This window comes from Rhagoletis zephyria, unplaced genomic scaffold, assembly GCF_001687245.7.
Source record: "Rhagoletis zephyria isolate East Lansing unplaced genomic scaffold, Rhagoletis_zephyria_1.1 Rzeph_scaffold_00399, whole genome shotgun sequence".
NCBI classification, from domain to species: domain Eukaryota; kingdom Metazoa; phylum Arthropoda; class Insecta; order Diptera; family Tephritidae; genus Rhagoletis; species Rhagoletis zephyria.
This window is the reverse complement of record NW_016157483.1, coordinates 167,594-185,103: the sequence shown is the minus strand read 5'-3', so window position 1 is coordinate 185,103 and position 17,510 is coordinate 167,594. Positions and strand designations below refer to the sequence as shown.

At 37.1% G+C, this 17,510-nt stretch overlaps 1 protein-coding gene across 2 annotated transcripts in view; it reads left to right on the top strand.

The window, feature by feature from the left end:
- LOC108359495 (T-box protein H15-like) overlaps positions 1 to 14,148 on the top strand; it is a 47,103-nt gene extending 32,955 nt beyond the window's left edge. For both annotated transcript variants that reach the window (XM_017611393.1, XM_017611392.1), the window contains exons 4-6: positions 5,136 to 5,421; positions 6,901 to 7,145; positions 13,537 to 14,148. In XM_017611393.1, the coding sequence (XP_017466882.1) occupies positions 5,136 to 5,421; positions 6,901 to 7,145; positions 13,537 to 14,089 (1,084 nt within the window). In that variant the 3' untranslated portion in view covers positions 14,090 to 14,148. The remainder of the gene's footprint in view (positions 1 to 5,135; positions 5,422 to 6,900; positions 7,146 to 13,536) is intronic.
- The last annotated feature ends 3,362 nt before the right edge of the window (positions 14,149 to 17,510 follow it).

The window sequence follows — 17,510 nt, the reverse complement described above, 5'->3', positions numbered from 1 at the left end:
TGAGGGACATATTAAAAATGTCAATATTGAAAATATTCAAATGAACAATTGGGTGGTACTATTGCAAGTCTCCTGAAGAGAACCAGAGTTTTCCGATCGAAAAGTATTGATTTTCAAGAGTTCTTATCTTTTCTACGAAAATTTGTTTTTTTTTCCATAAATAAATCAACAACTTTGAGCGCTTTGAGCGATCTGTAAATATTTTTTGGTGTAAAAAAAGAGCACGGGTATATTTGTATCGAGATCGGCTGAGAGCAATATATTTTTTTTTTTACCATCCTAATGAGCATTTGTTGTTATTGTCGGCCATCGTTGAAGATGTAAGCGTTGCGATAAGCGCTCTCAGCTTTGCATTTGCAACTTGCCTGTGTTTTTTTTTTTAACATATATTTCTGTTATATTTCAATAAATGTGAACTACAATGGTGCTAATTGTGGCATGCCGCATGCGGTCTGGTCTGTCGCGTTACCCCACCTTAGTTGTGCCGCGCTGAAAGCGAAACAAATTCTTATACAAATACTGACTGCACTCATTCTCTATTGCTTGCTTTCGTCTAGTCGGCCGGCTAACTGTTGACTCAACGTTGGTGGCTGTTGCTTGATGGCAGTGGGTGGACATCGTAAATTCATGTTACAAGTGACATAGAAAATGAACCGCTATAGTTTTTAATTATTTTATAAAGCGAATGAGGCACGCCTTTATTTGCTCTTTTTGCAAATATCATAAATTATCATGACAGTTTCACTATTTGTCTCTTTGTCTCTTTGTTTTATTGTAGCTTATTGATTTTGTTGAAATACACTTCTTTTTGTTACAATTATGTTGCACAGGTTTTACGTATAATAGGAAATACAATTTGGGAGACATGTTGCCAAGCAAATTATTTGCGATATTTTTTTCAGTTTTTGCATTAAAACCATTTTTTTTTACTTTTTTATGACGAGTCCACATAGATGGCTACCATAGTGTTCTGATGCACGTTCCGTCTGATGTTGATAAATTGGGAGTGTTATTTAACAGTATTGTCATCTACTTCTACATATTTCACAGAGGAGCCTTCCTTGTTTAAAATGAATTCTTTCGAGAGCGGAAGTAAATTCCGCTTTTCAAAAATATTCCGGTCGAAAATTCTTTGCAATTAAAATTATTTCGGGTCAAAACTCTGTGGAATTAAAATTTTGAAAAGGAATAAAAAAATGTTTAGGCCCAAAATTCCTTTTTTTAATACTGAAAATAAAGCAATCTTATTCAGATTTTAAACAAAAAATAATGGACAAAAGAAGTTAATATATAATCAAATGTATAGCAATTCTTTTTAGAAAACAAATAGTTTAATATTTTTTACATAATTCTTTGAATTTATCGAAAATTAATTTGGAAGGTAATAATTCAATATTTTTCTAAGTTCGTAAATCTATAACATAAAGAATATCCCCAAAGACTTTTTAAGTCCTATTCTACTATTTTACAGAGTTCAGAAATTAATTTATAATCTTACTGAAACTTAAAAATATTTAAGAATAATGAAACTAGAGCTGGAAAACTATCGATGGCACTAACGATAGTATCGCTGGTTTTTGACTATCGAATGGGTTTGTTAGCACTATCGATAGTTTTCACTTATATGTAGGTACATACATTATTCAGTAACATACATATTTTAAAGCGCAGATGCTGCTTGTAGCCAAACATAGTTGATCAACTTTTGTTCCTTAAGAAACATATCGACATATTTTAGCAATTCTGATCTCATTTTCAATAAAAGTTGTTATGTTTAATTTTTGGACTGTTTTAATCAAAACTATCGATAGTGTAGACATTTTCAATAATATCGATACTATCCATGGTTGTGACTATCGACTATCGAAACTATCGATGGTCAGCTCTATTGAAACATCTTTCTGGTTGAATTTATCAGATGTATTCAACTGAAAAAAAAAACTGTCGACTATTTCTGATATTATGAAAAATAGTTTTGGAAATATAAAAATATTTGCAGGACCGAAAGTAACATGTCACCTCATGTCACCGGGCTATGTTTTAAATATATCCTAGCAGCATCATTTGTGTTTATAAAAATATGGCAATATTTTTCCTTGATAGGCAATTACATAAGCTTTTTCAAAGCCTTGATAGAGTCCTTAAAATCAACATAAAGCATGGCATCGCTCAGATTAATGGGGTTCTACATATGTATGTGGACAAGCCATTGAAAATCATAACAGTCGGATCCATGTCATTGTAAGCAGCCGCGGCGAACATTTGAACGATGGTTTCTAGTAGGGTTTTTGTGACTCTGTGATATTTAGAAATCCACTTGCGGCTACATCAGCCTAGCGCTTGCCCCCTCTGGCTTTATACCGTTTTCAGGTGGATTTGAACTGCCACTGAATGTATGCAGAAATTAAAATACTAGGGAGTTCGTCTTACATATCGCCCAACTAGATCTAAAGGGAGCTAACCCAAAAAAAAAAAATGGACGAGGTTTTCGCATAAATCAATTCATGTTTATGACTTATTTGTAATTAATGCAAATATTTTTTCTTCATGATTATATTCACTAACCAACTAAAATCTATTGTTATACCTGTTTCTATTTTAATTGCGCTGAATGTGTACGATCCATAAGTAGTTATATTTCCGGATCTAATTTTTGAATTAGCTGCGTTTAGATCTAGGTATGGGGTATGTGGGGTTACCTACCACCTCTGGGATGTGCTCATGGCTATTGACACAACTACAATTTTTGTTGGTTAGGACCTTCAAAATTCCTCTTCCTGCCGCAATGCATAGGGATGTCTAGAATTTCCTCAAATTCTTCAACTTCTTTGTTCCTCATCCGAAACATGTTGCTAACCGTATTATAACATCGATGCCAGACTTTCACGTTGTTACACTTTTGTTACGCTCAGCAATTTCATTATCAACACCTCAGCTATAGTGCTCGTTAATCCATTACCGACAAATGCAATAAAACAAAAAAATGCAAATTTTTCCACTTTTTATGACAACTCAACACATAAATTCAAATTTTCTGCATCTTTGCCACAGTCAACCGGCACGCCGACGGCCAGTCTCCATACGCGTAGTACAAATGGTTTCATAGCTTTCCGGTTTGTAAAGCTGAACTTATGTGTGTGTGTGTGCATGTCTTAGGTAAATATCTACCGATGCAACCTGCAACATGCCACGCTTAAGCTGCATACACACTAATGCCGCTACTACTATTGCTCAGCGGTCACACGCGATCTTTATCGCTGTACTCGATAAGAGGTGTGCGCATTGCTGTTTATTACCTTGCCAACAACAAATACATATGTTCATGTACACAGAGCAGCAACAGCAACAAAAAAACAATAGCAACTTGCTTTTAAACATTTGCTGCCTCTATTAGTATTTTATTAATTTCATAATTCTTGCGTGAAAAAAGTGCAGACGGCTCAACCACATACATACATATTTGACCTGCCTTTAGCGCAGCGCTTCTCTCCGGTGCGAGCATAAATGCGGCCTATTTAAGACGATTCGCCTGGCATACACTTTATATCATTCTTTATTATGCTTTTGAGCCGCTCTCCTCTACCCTTCGCGACCGAGGTTCGAGTTCGATGCGGCCAACAGCACGATTTTATTGCGTGTTTCTTGTCTGCTATCCGTTACACTAGGCTTTGTCTTTTACTTCCTTGCCTGTTTCTCTTTCATTCAGGTAGGATTAATTTGTTCGCGAGTAAAATTCTTTGGTATTCTTTTGATAAAACAAAAATGCGATTGAGCAAAGGTGGGTGCGTGTGTGTGTGTGTTTGTGTGTATCGATGCATTTGTTGCTGTTGCAATGATAAATGTCCTTTGAATTAGTTCAGCTGCCGTTTGGCGCAGTCCAATGAATTTTTCACATTGAAATATTAATTAAGTCGTGAAAATTAATATTAGTTTGTCCGTATTTACCCTGAACCTTTCTACTCTGTATGAGTTTTTATTGTTAGCACTCTTTTTATGTGGTCATTGCGTTGGCGGTAGTATTTGAAGGGTCCACATTAAGTTTTTATTAGCTCTTATGCGATTATGCTTGATATGCTAATTTGTGACAAATTTTACAAGCCAAAGGTATTTTAATATTTAATATTTATGTATTTGGGGAAAATGTGTGGCATCGGCTTGCTGTTTAGTAAAGGTCCTGTAGTATTTTTTTGTATACAGTAATAGTATTAGCTTGCTACGCATAAATGTAGATATCCAACTTATCCAAATTGTATTCAAAAATTATTTCCTTAATTGAACAAGTTAAGTAAGGGAAAATGTTTAGTTCTGTATCTTATGTTTAGGTCTCCACCGGTATTGGGTCATAAGCTCCTCGAAAATATTATAAAGCCAATAACAAAATAGGCATATCATGTGAAAGGTTTTGAAGCAAGCGGTAATACTCGTTCGGGTATAAGTAAAAAACTCTAACTGTTAAGAGTAATAATTAGGTGCAATCCCGTATTCTTCGGACTAAAGCTAGTATAATTGTCAAAAAATAAAACTTCGCTCAGAGCGAGAGAGTAACATTGGAAAGTACGGGATCGCTTTCTAGTAAAAAATGGTAACTTCTGTCAACTTCAACATAACCTCCAAATTTTGGTTGTAAATTTTTGCTTATTTTATGCGCACTTTTCTTTTGTTTACAATTTGGTTGCCAAACACACTACAGCTGATCGTTTGACACATTTACCAGAACTTGCCAGCAAAAAATCCTCGGACTAAAACTGGTAACTTCTGACAGAGAGACTTTTTTTACTCTCTTTTTGTCCTCTCAATGGTCAGAGAACCGAGTACAGGATCGATTTCCAGTAAAATCTGACTGGTTTTGACTAGTCCGGACTCGTACGGGATCGCAACTATTATTTGTTGGCCACGAAGTTTTCTCCTTTTCTCTGTACTATAACTAAAATGGTAGCGCATGCATAACTGTGAAATTTGGACATGTAAATAATGGACTGAAAATTTTATTTCCAATAGGGAGTTGAGAGCGTTCAACATGGAGAAACCGCATTTTTTAATGAAAAAAAATAATATCTCTGAAAATAGTACCTATAATTTGAGAATTTTGATCTTTACATATATACGTATTGTACATAATCTTCTTTCCCTTGCAGACGTATGTTCCCCACCGTGCGTGTCAGCTTCTCAGGTCCTCTACGTCAGATACAACCACCCGATCGTTATGCAGTTGTGATGGATGTCGTGCCAATGGATTCACGCCGTTATCGCTACGCTTATCATCGTTCATCGTGGCTGGTAGCAGGCAAAGCGGATCCACCGCCTCCAGCGCGACTTTATCCGCATCCAGATTGTCCCATAAGTGTGGAGGCGCTAAGGAAACAGGTAGTCTCTTTCGAGAAGGTGAAACTGACGAATAACGAAATGGATAAAAATGGACAGGTGAGTGCGAAGAAAATGATAAAAAAGAAAGGTTTCAAGAAAATTTTTGGTTGGATATAAAAACTAACAATAAGAAGAAAAATTAGTGCAATACTAGTGAACGGATGCCATACTTTGAGATAACTTCCTCGACGCTCTTTAAAGCAAAGTAGGGTATGAACATTTGCATGTGTATATGTATGTAGTTATTTGTATACAATCGACAAACTTGTTACTTTGCAAACATAAATATTTAACAAAACAGTATAGACGCTTTGTGGCGAAGCATTATAGTAGAGGAGTTTTCGCAAACTCATACACGCCGGCATTAACATTTCAATAAATACATATATGTATGTACATACCTTTGCACGTGCAAATTACCTATCGTAAAAGGCACAAACGAGCGGAACAAAAGGCGGAACTCAACGATAGCGAAGAAAAAAATTAAATAAGTCAAAAAAAAAAACAAAAAAAATTCGAACAGAAGCAGGTTATCACATATACAGCAAAGTAATCATGGCAAAGTGGTGAATGTGAAATTTTAAAAGGTGGCAACAATGATCGTAAATGCAGTTTTTTCGTATTGTTTTCATTTCTTTATTGCCGTGATGGTCACTTTTTCGCTTAAACTGTTATTTCTACACTTTTCTCTGCATTTATGGACACTCTTGTTTTTACATATTGTACATACATATCTACATGCATACATAATTTCTGCCATAAAAGTGCACGTAGCTGCGCCATCAAGACAGTGTTTTCAAAATGTTTTTGTTTTGCTTTTTGTTTAAAGCAAAAATATTCGCAGAACACTTAGATGGTGAGTTCACAAAACAAGAGAATGGTGGCACTCACGTTCTTTTTTTTTACTTAAAACAATATAACAAACCGAGATAAAAAAAATATCAAAATAGTGTAGGATTTTAAACAAAATGGTATAATTTGATTATACTTTAAAACCCTTTGAATTTCATATTAGCTTCGCATTGGCCCCATTTACCTTGCTAAATAAAAAAAATCGTTGACATAGAACATTTGGAGTTAATTCTTGCAGGTTTTGGATTTTAAATAAAAAGATTTTTACGAGATATTTAAAATGAAATTATTTTGTTTCCAATTTTTCATTGCAAATGCCTGGCTCATAATATGGTACATAGTTGGTAGATAAAGGCCTTCGATTTGCTTACATATCTCTCTATTTATCTCTGCGAGCGATGAGGCATGATGGGAAATAACCTATTATCACATTGGCCACTTTTACGGCGAGCAGACATGCATACAATTTTGATTTTTAAACAATTTCGAGAAGATTAATTTCGATCATTGCGTTGTCAAATGCAAGATTTTGCCTCTTCCTGATTGGAAGCGGCCTATCATCATTCGCTCGGGGGCTCAATAGCCTATTTATTTCTTAAAATTTTTATTAATGTTTTGTTTATTTTTAATTTATAGTGATTTTATTACATGTCGCTTTTCTCACTTTCTCCAACCTTTCCACAGATCGTCCTCAACTCCATGCATCGCTATCAGCCGCGCATACATTTGGTGCGCCTCGCCCATGGCCAAAATATACCCCACACTCCAAAGGAACTGCAAGAATTGGATCACAAAACGTATGTTTTTCCTGAAACTGTATTCACAGCGGTTACAGCGTATCAAAATCAATTGATAACAAAGCTCAAAATCGATTCGAATCCATTTGCGAAAGGTTTTCGGGACTCATCGCGCCTAACTGATTTCGATAGGTAAGTAAAAGTTTAATAGGTGCTGGTAATGTATACATATGTATGTATGTATGTACACTAGTGCGGGTCAATTTTTTTTTTTAACACGCGAATATAGCACAGGAGGATTGTACGTGTAATTCTAAGCAAATTTGCCGAAGAAACCATGGGTCTAAAATGCATTTGGAGTGTGCCAAATTGCGGAAATTGGTTTCGAAGAAAATGTGAAAAATTCACTGTTGCGCCCTCTGGTGGAAGCTTTAAGAAAAAGATAAGTGTAGAAATGAATTTCTCATAGCAAAAAAAAAAACGTATAGCATGTTTTATGCAAAATTTAAGCACGTATTTCCGACACTGCAGTGAAATGCTAAGAAACCTATTTTCGCAATTTGGAAAATTTGCTTAGAATTACCCGTACAATCCTTCTATGCTATACGTTCTTAGTCGAAAAAATCACCCATACAAATTGACCCGCCCTAATGTACATACATACATAAATATATGGATGTGTGAAAGACACAAACGCAATGAAAAAGAACGGAAACAAAATTGCCACATTTCCATAAGAGATGAAGATATGCCTAAAACCTGCTGAGTACTACCAAAATAAACTTTCGAAATCTACCGACAATGGTCAGTTTATCAAATCGTCTCTTTTAACTTAAAGCTTCCTTTGAGTGATCCATCCATATTCTGCTTCACTATTTATCTGCTTTCTTCGCATGTCTTCTCCGTCGTAGAGTAGTGAAAATGATTGATTGCATTCGACGCTTGTCAAAATACGTTCGCATTCTTGTCTCACCTTTAGCTTTGGGCAGAAGCCAAGCCAAGAGAAATGAATCAAGGCAACAAAAGCCAATTTAGCAATAAATAAATTTTCAGCAACAATTACGCATTTCACTGGCATTGCATGTTGCGTGCGTGCGCGCGTGCGTGCATAGCTGCCGCAGTCAAAGGTTCGCTTTTGCACCCAAAATTCCATGCCTACTACACTGGATCCACTCACCGTCGCTTACAAAGGTACCAATGTGTGTCGCCGCCTTTATGTGCGATGCGTGTGCTGGCGAATGAAGTGTTAAAAAATTATATCGCATGTCATAAAAGCCGAAAATATTTTGGCCGCAAATTTGCTAAATTTGTGTATGAGGAAAAAATTGAGAGATAATAAAAATTTAAATGCATGCAGTGTGGCACATAAATAAAAAAAAATCGACAGAAACTACAAAACACAAAGTGTTGCAAGTTGCAGACAAGCAGCCAAGTTTGCGCACTTAATGAAAAAGAATGCAAACTCCTAAAGTGTCGGATCAAAATGATTTTCACTTCTTTCCGTTTTGGGCTATATAAATGCTGGAGCGTTTTTTTTTATTGTTCGACACTTTCGGTGCAACAACGAAAAAAAAAGAAGAAAATTCTGCCACTGCCACTGCCACTGCAAATCAGCAAGCAGTAACAACTAAAACAACAACACAGGTGTATCATACAAGATATCTTTACAAGCAGTTGTACCATATAGAAGTGCTCGTACATATAGCAGCAACAACAACACAATTACGCAGCGGCCGGCAGCATTTTAAGTTGGCCGAGAAAATTATAGGTCGGCGAATTTAACTTTGAAGCTCATTCGTACATGCAACACGAACATGGCCAACTAACGAAACGCCAGTAATGAGTGAATACTGCTGACATACAATGTTATTCTTACAGCAACAAAAAAAAAACAAACGGTTTTAACATCAACTTGAATATGCACCAGTACTTTTGTTGCTATATGATTGTATGAAAACTTTTACTATTTTCCGTTTTATTGGTGTTATTTCCATTCCATTCGTGTTCTAAGTTGCTTGTAATTCAGACTTTTTGTTGTGATTACTTCCTTTGTTACTATTCATTGCGATGTTGTTTTGCCAACTGCTAATTATACACTATCAAATGAGAAGTAAATGAGACAAAAATAATGCATTAACACAAAAATAGCAGAAAAAAACCTCGACATTCAAATGCAAAGGAGTGTTTAATAATTGTTGCGAAACCATACTCTTAGCAACATGTTGCAAACCAGATTGCTAAGCTGTAAGCTCTGTCGCAATGTATCTGTAGGATAACTGTGTATGTATGTATGTGCAGAGTGATTAAAAAAGACCCCAGCGAATGTCATTTAAATCTGGCCATAAAAAGGGTAGTATCATGTCACGATAATGTTCCCCATAACAGCGTTACCAGCATAATTTTCGAAGAAGTACGATCTGATGACTCCGTCAGGCCAAAAAGCACCAGTACAAAGATGCACTGGTATTTTCGCGTTTTGCTCGGACCCAGTTTCTTAAAATTTTTGCGCCAAACGGCTGATTATTGACTCAAATGGCCGGTTATGATGACCGAAAAAATCACGCAATGTGCGAAGTGCACAACAACCATTTCCGTAAAATATTTGGATTAGTTTTACACGTTGTTCAACAGAGTCCAGCTCCATCATCAAGTTTGACAAAGCTTGTAATACCAATTGTCTGAAAAAAAAATTATAAAAAAAGCATTAACATATCAGAAATTATTGCTGTCAAATATCTGCATCACTATTTAATTTACTTTTTCTCCTCTGTTGGGGCAACTTCCATCAGCACCGTCTTAAGTGTAGGGTTACCCAGGCGTTCGCTCGAAGGGCTGGTATTTAAGGAGAGCCATGCGCTTTGATTTATTCAAGAGAACACCCTCTTAAGGGGTTGACGTTTTATATTTTGTCAAAAACTGCGACAGAATGATTATTATTTTATCAATATTTGCTGTGGTATCTTCCAATGGGCATATGCAGATGATGTGTTTTGATGAGACTATACAGATAGATAGATATTAAAAATAGGCGTGCACCGGGAACTACTAACCTATTGTGCGCACTATTTTTCACAAAACTTATTCTAAACCTAAATCCCACAGAAGGTTTAGCAGCGCTTTCGGGGTTAGGTTAGATTTGGATGGTTGCGGAAATGCCCAAGTAACAGCTAAGTGCCGTTTTGATAACATATACCTCGAATGAATATGTTAGAACCAACCGGCGTCGTTGATAAAGTTGAGTATATTGTGGAGACTTATAACTATCAGATAGCTCTCGTAACGATGTGAACTCATATGCTCCTAGCATGGTATTTCTGCTCCTCATTAGAGCCGGACATTTGCAAAGAAGGTCATGTTTACTGCTTGTTCTCATCTTTGCAGCTTCCACATAAGTTGTTATAGGTGACTCCCAGCCTTCTCGCCAACCGACCAATGCCTAGTAAGAGTCGCTAAAAGCCTTGCGACGTCAGAGCTGGGGTTTCTTAATGTGTGTTCTCTTACGACAACTTGCCGCCGTGCGCCAACTTTGATCAGACTTCCGAAGATTGTGGAGAAAGATGTATCTATATAAGGTTGCAATCGGACATCAATGTGCAACCTTTTCCGGCTAACTCGTCAGCAGCCTCGTTTCCGAAAATTTTGCGATGACCAGGGACACAAACCAAATCTATGTAGATCGAGCTGACTACTTACTGAAATTCAAAGCGTCCTAGACTCCCTGATAAGTTTCGACCTTGTTGCAAAAGACGCCAAGGCCTTAATACCCGCCTAGCTATCTGAGAAAATGGCTACACGCTTGCCGTGAGGTAAACTACTACGTTCTAAGAGATGGTAGGCTACACCTATGGCGAATACCGATGCATGCAGCCTTCTGAACTCTGCCTAGTTTCACGTGATTATGTCGGTTCTCTAAGGCTGTCCACCATACCAGAGAATCGTAGCATAAGATCGAATGCACAACAGCTATGTACATACAGAGTACCACTTTTGGATTAATACCCTTTGACTACCCAAAAAGCCGCTTGCAGGAGTAATAGGCAATGCTCGCTTTCTTTACTCACTCTTCAGTATTTATTTTCCAAGTTTGCTTAAATTCCAGTACAACTCCCAGATACTTCGCTTATTTAGATAATCGTAGGTTTTGTCCATTTAGCTTTAGTAATTCAAAGCTAGCAAAGCTGTTTTAACTGGATTCACTCTAAGGCTACATTGCTCGGACTATCGCTATAGCTCAGCTAAAGTTCCATCGATGATGTTGCTCACCACAGATGCGCAGCCCGGTTACTATAATCACTACATCGTTAGGGCCGGCCACTACTTTTACTGCCTTCTGGCTGAGTAGTACTTGGTGTTTGTTGGTGCTAAACTGTAAAATTAGAGAGATCACTCTACCTTGAGTGCCCGTACTAACGTTTCTTATTAGTGTGTAGCTTTCAAGTTCCGCTGCAAAGCATCGCCATTAGCCATGCACTTATAGATTCCTCGACACCAAGCTTGTCCAGGAATTTTTGGATAGCTCCCAGCCGAACATTTTTTAAGGCTGCTTCTATGTCGAAGAAGGCTGCCAGAGTACACTGCTTAAATTCGAGTGAAAGTTTTGAAACAAAGGAAGTTAAGATAATTGCTCGAAAATCTTTGGCGTATATGTGCCCTCGCTTACCAGGTTTTGGGATGACAACTTCTTTCAATCGCCTCCAGGGACGTAGCTAAAGGCTTTGCATCCTTTGAAAATTGACAAAGGCCATGGCATGATGATGCAGATGCCCTCTTAGGCTGCAGTGCCCTGTAAAGATACGAGCAAGTACATATCTATTTTAACTTTTTCCTTTTGGAGGGTATTAGATTTTTGGACATACTTCCGGGAAGGGACAGTTCTAGGTCTCATTAGCCTTTATTTCCCTGTGGCCTGGTACCTACTCCAACTGCATATTGCAGGGCCTGCCAATGTTGTTAAGTTTCTCCAAGACCTCAAAAACGAATGATGATTTATATCATTTCTGACTATCACTTAGAATTATGATAATCTCGTTCCGCTTTTGTGTATAACTAGCGCCGCATACAAACAGATGACGTAAACTATCACTAAAAAAGTGTTTGAATACTTCACCATAGATACAGAGATTCTGGTCCTGGATCCAAAGATTTCTGCCCCCATTCGAGCAGGAGATTCCGTGTGGCATTGCAGGGTGCTAGCTTGGAGAAGTCTCTCGATGGAAAAGATGGTGTAGGTTGCTTTGCTGAATAACTCTGTATTTAACAATTTCTCAAAGATTACACAGCAGCACAAAAAAAAGTCGACAAAAGATGATCTCGAACATGGATTCAGCGACCCGAAAACATATAGTAAGACCAGTTTGGGTTATGGCGCTGTTTCGAATTTTTTTTTGTGGAGCTGTGTTCTTGTTCTGCCTATATAATCTCTAGAAAGTAGTGCTATCAAGATCGAATGTCCAAGATTCTCCTTATTTCTAGAGGACATGATCTTTCCTTCCCAAATCCCTCTTTAGAAAACCTTTGTATAGTTTTTCGGCGACCTGATCTATGGTTACATGAAGAGGCTCAAGTTCGATGAGCTAAGAATCCAAGGCACCCCGTTCCATCCGTAGTGCTATGCTTTTTGCAGATCTGTATCTTAGTTCACTGTATTCTGCTAAATAGTCCCCGGTGGCCAAACTGGAGTAGCATAATTTTGAACTGGCCGGCCAATTGCCTGGTATAGGTAACGTTTTTTGTCTTTGCCTCTATCGATTTGAGTGCTTTATTGAAGTTCTGTGGTTTAATGACGATTTCAGTTGTGTGGGTGGATATGGCCAAGCAGTTAATGCTAACCCCAAAAATTGTCAGGTCATTAAGCGCCGGTATTACTAGTTTGCTATTGGTGTCGATGCCTAACTTGCCCTCCTTCAATCTAGTGTTTGAAAGGTTGAAGACCAGTGAATCTCGAAGATGAAGTTTTGATACATACGTAGAAGTTAAACCGAAAAGGCCAGATGGCTAATATATGCAGCGACTCCTAGACCACCCGTCCACCTCTTCTAAAATGTAGAAAAATGGTTATTATTGGAAAACGGAAAAATATTTATTACCAAGCAGAGGATGCTCTAACTTTTGGTGTATTTTTAAAATAGGACATATATATATATGCGTTTTACAACAGTTTCGGATTCTGCGGATAAAAGTACGTATCTTTTGTTTCGAATTTTTTTTTTTCTGAACTGCATTGTTCAATTTCTAAATTTAACTCATTTCCGATCGAAACATTTTCTTCCATTTAAGAAAGGGTGAACGGGTGGTCCAGAACACACTGTATACATATCCACCATAGACTTTGAGGTACCAGACAGCAGACAAATGCATGAGAACTTATGTAACTTTCAAATATCTTGGCGCGAAATGAAAATTAAATGCTGTCGCTGAAAAATCCACGATTTTTTTCCTTCTGCCTTTTTTAGCTCCGCTCGTAACTATGCTAATAGAATAGAGCGATCTAATTTTTATAATCATTTATTTAATATACATATAAATACTTCCTTTGATTATCACAAAAAGTAAAAGAAAAAAAACTATTTCATTTCCTTCACAGGGACCCAATGGATTCGTTTCTCCTCGAGCAACATCTTCGCTCGCCGTTACGCTTCTTTCCCGATCCTCTAATGGCACAACTCTCGCCACAGGAAGCCGATGCAGCTTCGCTGGCATTTCTCGAGAAGGCGCGTCAGCATTTGCAAATATTTGGTCGTTCACCGTACACCGAAATGCTGCTGCCACAAATCTATCAACGCCCGCCTGTACTCAACGCTTTCAATATTGGCATGTGGCAGCAACAGTGGCCCCAACTGACCGCCGGTTTCATAGCGAGCGCCAATCAACAGGCTGCAGCCGCACAAGCTGCTGCCGCCGCCGCTGCAGCGGCTAATGCTTGCCGCACACCGCCGCCGCCACCGCCATCGACAATAATGGTCGGAGTGCCACAACCTCCACCAGCTACGACGCCATCCTCGTCCGGATCGGCCTCACCTGATATGCGCATACGGCATTTTCAACGCTACAGTCCGTATCAGTTGCCACAGCAACAGCAACAGCAACAGCAGCAGCATCAACAGCAACCGCCAATGGCGCGTACCCCACCGCTTTGAGCGGTGAGCTGAGTGAGAGTGGATGTAAAATGTGCAATCCAATTTGTAAAATTTGCATAAGTTTTCTTTATAATACATATTTATGTATTAACTAGCTAATACATACATATTTTTGAAAACTCTCAATGTTGCTAAAAGTCGCAGCGTGTTTTGAGGCAACATGTTGCAGCAATATTTCTGTTTAAATGCAAAATTCGTTTGTAATTTTATTTGCGTGTTCGAAATGTAAAAAAGATGCGATAACAAAATTAATCGAAATATTTAGCAAATATACATTGTATTGTAAATGAAGTATATAATTAAGTACATTGTATTAAATATGTGCGATTACAGTATTAAAATTAGGCGATTGCGATAATGTAATTTATTTTCCAATGTACAGAAATCTAATTTCAAATATTACTAATTATTTATTTATCAAATATTGTAATTTTAATACATATTATATGTTCCTACGTAATTAATTTGTATTTGTAATTCCATAATAAAAAATATTTATGCATGTATTGTATGTATGTACATAGAAATATGTCTTATGTTGTACAAAATCTAATAAAATGATAATAAATATGACCACTTTTAAAAGTTATTAAATTTAAATCAGGCCAACAAGAAAATTTTAGTCAGAGGTAATTTCTTTCGATTTTCAGCTTTAAATTTAAAAACCAACTAGTCCATTAATAAGCTATTTCCAGCGTTTATTAAAAAAGGTCTTAGTAAGAAATTTGCAACAGAAGAACTAAAATTATTTTAAAGGTTTACAAGGACTCCGCAAAGGAACAAACATTTTGGATAGAGCCTTTCTAATAAGTTTGATGTATGTTTGTTCAAAACTTACCATCGATTTCTTAAAATTTAAATGCCGCTTGGATGACAATTGAAATCGAAACAGTTCCAGTTTTTATAATAATTTTATCGCAACAGTCTTACCAAATGCAACAGTTCTTGTTGCAACATTGTTAATTCGTAATACTTATGACTTTTCAAAAATTATTTATTACGATTTGCATTGTGGTTGACGCTGTGGCTGAGTAGTTAGAGGCGTGTACTACCACTCCTTAGGACCCGAGTGCGATCCCTGGTCCGAGCAACAGTTGAGTGTATTTCTGTCTAGACATATACCACAAATTGGAAGTGAAGGTTCGCCAAATACTTAGCAAAAGTGTAAGCGCTGAAATGTTATTATTTTTTATTGTTACGACGACCGTTCCTAGCGAACTTTTACTTTCAGAAAAAGGGGCAGATATTAATCGAGCGACGAGAGAGTTCGGATCCAAACAATATGGAGAAATAGACTTCTTTAACCATAGATTAATGAGATTCATAAAAACTTCAACGATCTCTTAACAGCTTTTATTCCATATTTGCGGGTCTTATTATAAATTCCAATATTTCGGTACCGAGTATCGAAAGTATTGAATACTCTCCAAATCGGTACCGAGTATCGATCCATACTTAAAAGTACCGACTCAGCACATCACTACTCAATGGAAAATGAGTTTAGCCTGACACAAGTTTACGACAGTTGGTTGAAACTGTCAAGCATTGCTATGGGAAAAAATATCCCGCTGTCCAACAATAGATACCCGGTGTCCAAGAATACCCCCGACTTCCCCTACAAAGATTGACGACTATGATTGAATAAAAACATGCCACGGTTTCAGTACCGTTACCATTCAACATAGTGGAAAAGGATTCCTATCGTAAAAATAGGTTCCTGACATCGGTCAAAAGGTCATCTTGGTTGTTCTTAAACCTCTTCATTATATTTTAGCCTGCTTCTTGTTTTTACGCCTTCCTTCCCTCTTCAGTTCGACCGATCGCAGCGTGGCCTTGTAGACGGGATCTTTTCTTCTGCAACGACGTGACATTTTTTATACCCGAGCGCACTTGTGCACAAGGGTATTATAACTTTGTTCACATAACGGTTGTTTGTAACAGGCAAAAGGAATCGAGATAGATATAGACAAATGTATACATAAATGATCAGAATGAAAAGAGAAATCGATTAAGCGGTGACTGTCTGTCCGTCCGTCCGTCCGTCCGTCCGTCCGTCTGTGCACACGATAACTGGAGTAAAAATTGAGATATCTTAACGAAACTTGGTATGTCCACTTCTTTCATGCGTGGGACGGATGGTATTGAAAATGGGCGAAATCGGACAATAACCACGCCTACCTCCCATATAACGGTAATTTTCAGAAACACGAAAACTGCGATAATTTAGTAACTACTGAAGATTATTCTCCCAAAATTGATATTTACAATAAGTTTTAGACGAAAAAGAAGAATATTATAAAGTTTTGGAAAATGGGCGTAGCCACGCCCACTTATGGTTACATGTGTATATCTTGGTAACCGCTGCACCAATTTCTTCCAAACTTGGCACAGTTGTTGGCCTTGGTACAGCATAATAAACCGCCGAAACTTTTTAAAATCGGACAATAACCACGCCCACATCCCATATAACGGTAATTTAGAGAAATACAAAATCTTCGATAAATCAGTAAATATTAAAGCTAATTTATTCAAAATTGATGCTTGCAACAATTCTTTACCAAGAAATACGTTTATGGTAAAATTTTGGAAAATGGGCGTGGCACCGCCCACTTATGATCACATATAAGTATATCGGTAACCGTTCTACCAATTTGTACCAAACTCGGTATGGTTATTGTACTTGCCACGTGTAAGCAAAACGTTGAAAATTATTGAAATCGGACTAAAATAACGGCCGATTCTCATATAACGGTAAATTTAAGAAATGCTTGAAACTTCAATATTTCGAAATTGAAGGACGCTAATTTACTCAAAATTGATACACCTCGGCTTACCATCTAGCGGAAGGTTTCGGAAAGGTGAAAAACATATATTTAATACTTGCGCCGGGTATTTAATGTTCGGCTCCGCCCGATCTTAGACTTTCTTACTTGTTGTTGTTTTAGATTTTTTCTGTGCTGAAATCCAGTTATTTCTGCGGCAGCAGCGCACAGTGGCTCAAAATTGGAATCTCGTGTTCACAATTATGTACTTGAAGCCTTCATTTTTCACTCAATATGATTATTTTTTTTTCTGAAAGCTAATAAAATTTGCAAGATACCAATTATATCAATTATAACAATTTGATAATTTTTTTCTAATAAAAGCTGATAAAATTTTCAGTTAAAGAATGTCACATAATAAAAACTAGCCGAAAACAATTGTAAGATTCTCCCAAAACGAAAAGAATTAAAAGAAAAAATAATTTGAATTGTTATAAAAAAATGTTCAAGAAAATTATTTTTGTTTTTGTTTTTGGTTTTTTTAGAAGTTTTCGGCATGCAGTTTTATAGATCATTAAATTTTAGGCTAAGATTTCGCGTTGACTTTTAATAATACATATGACAAACGCTTTTAGCATGCTGATGTGCTCGAAATGTTG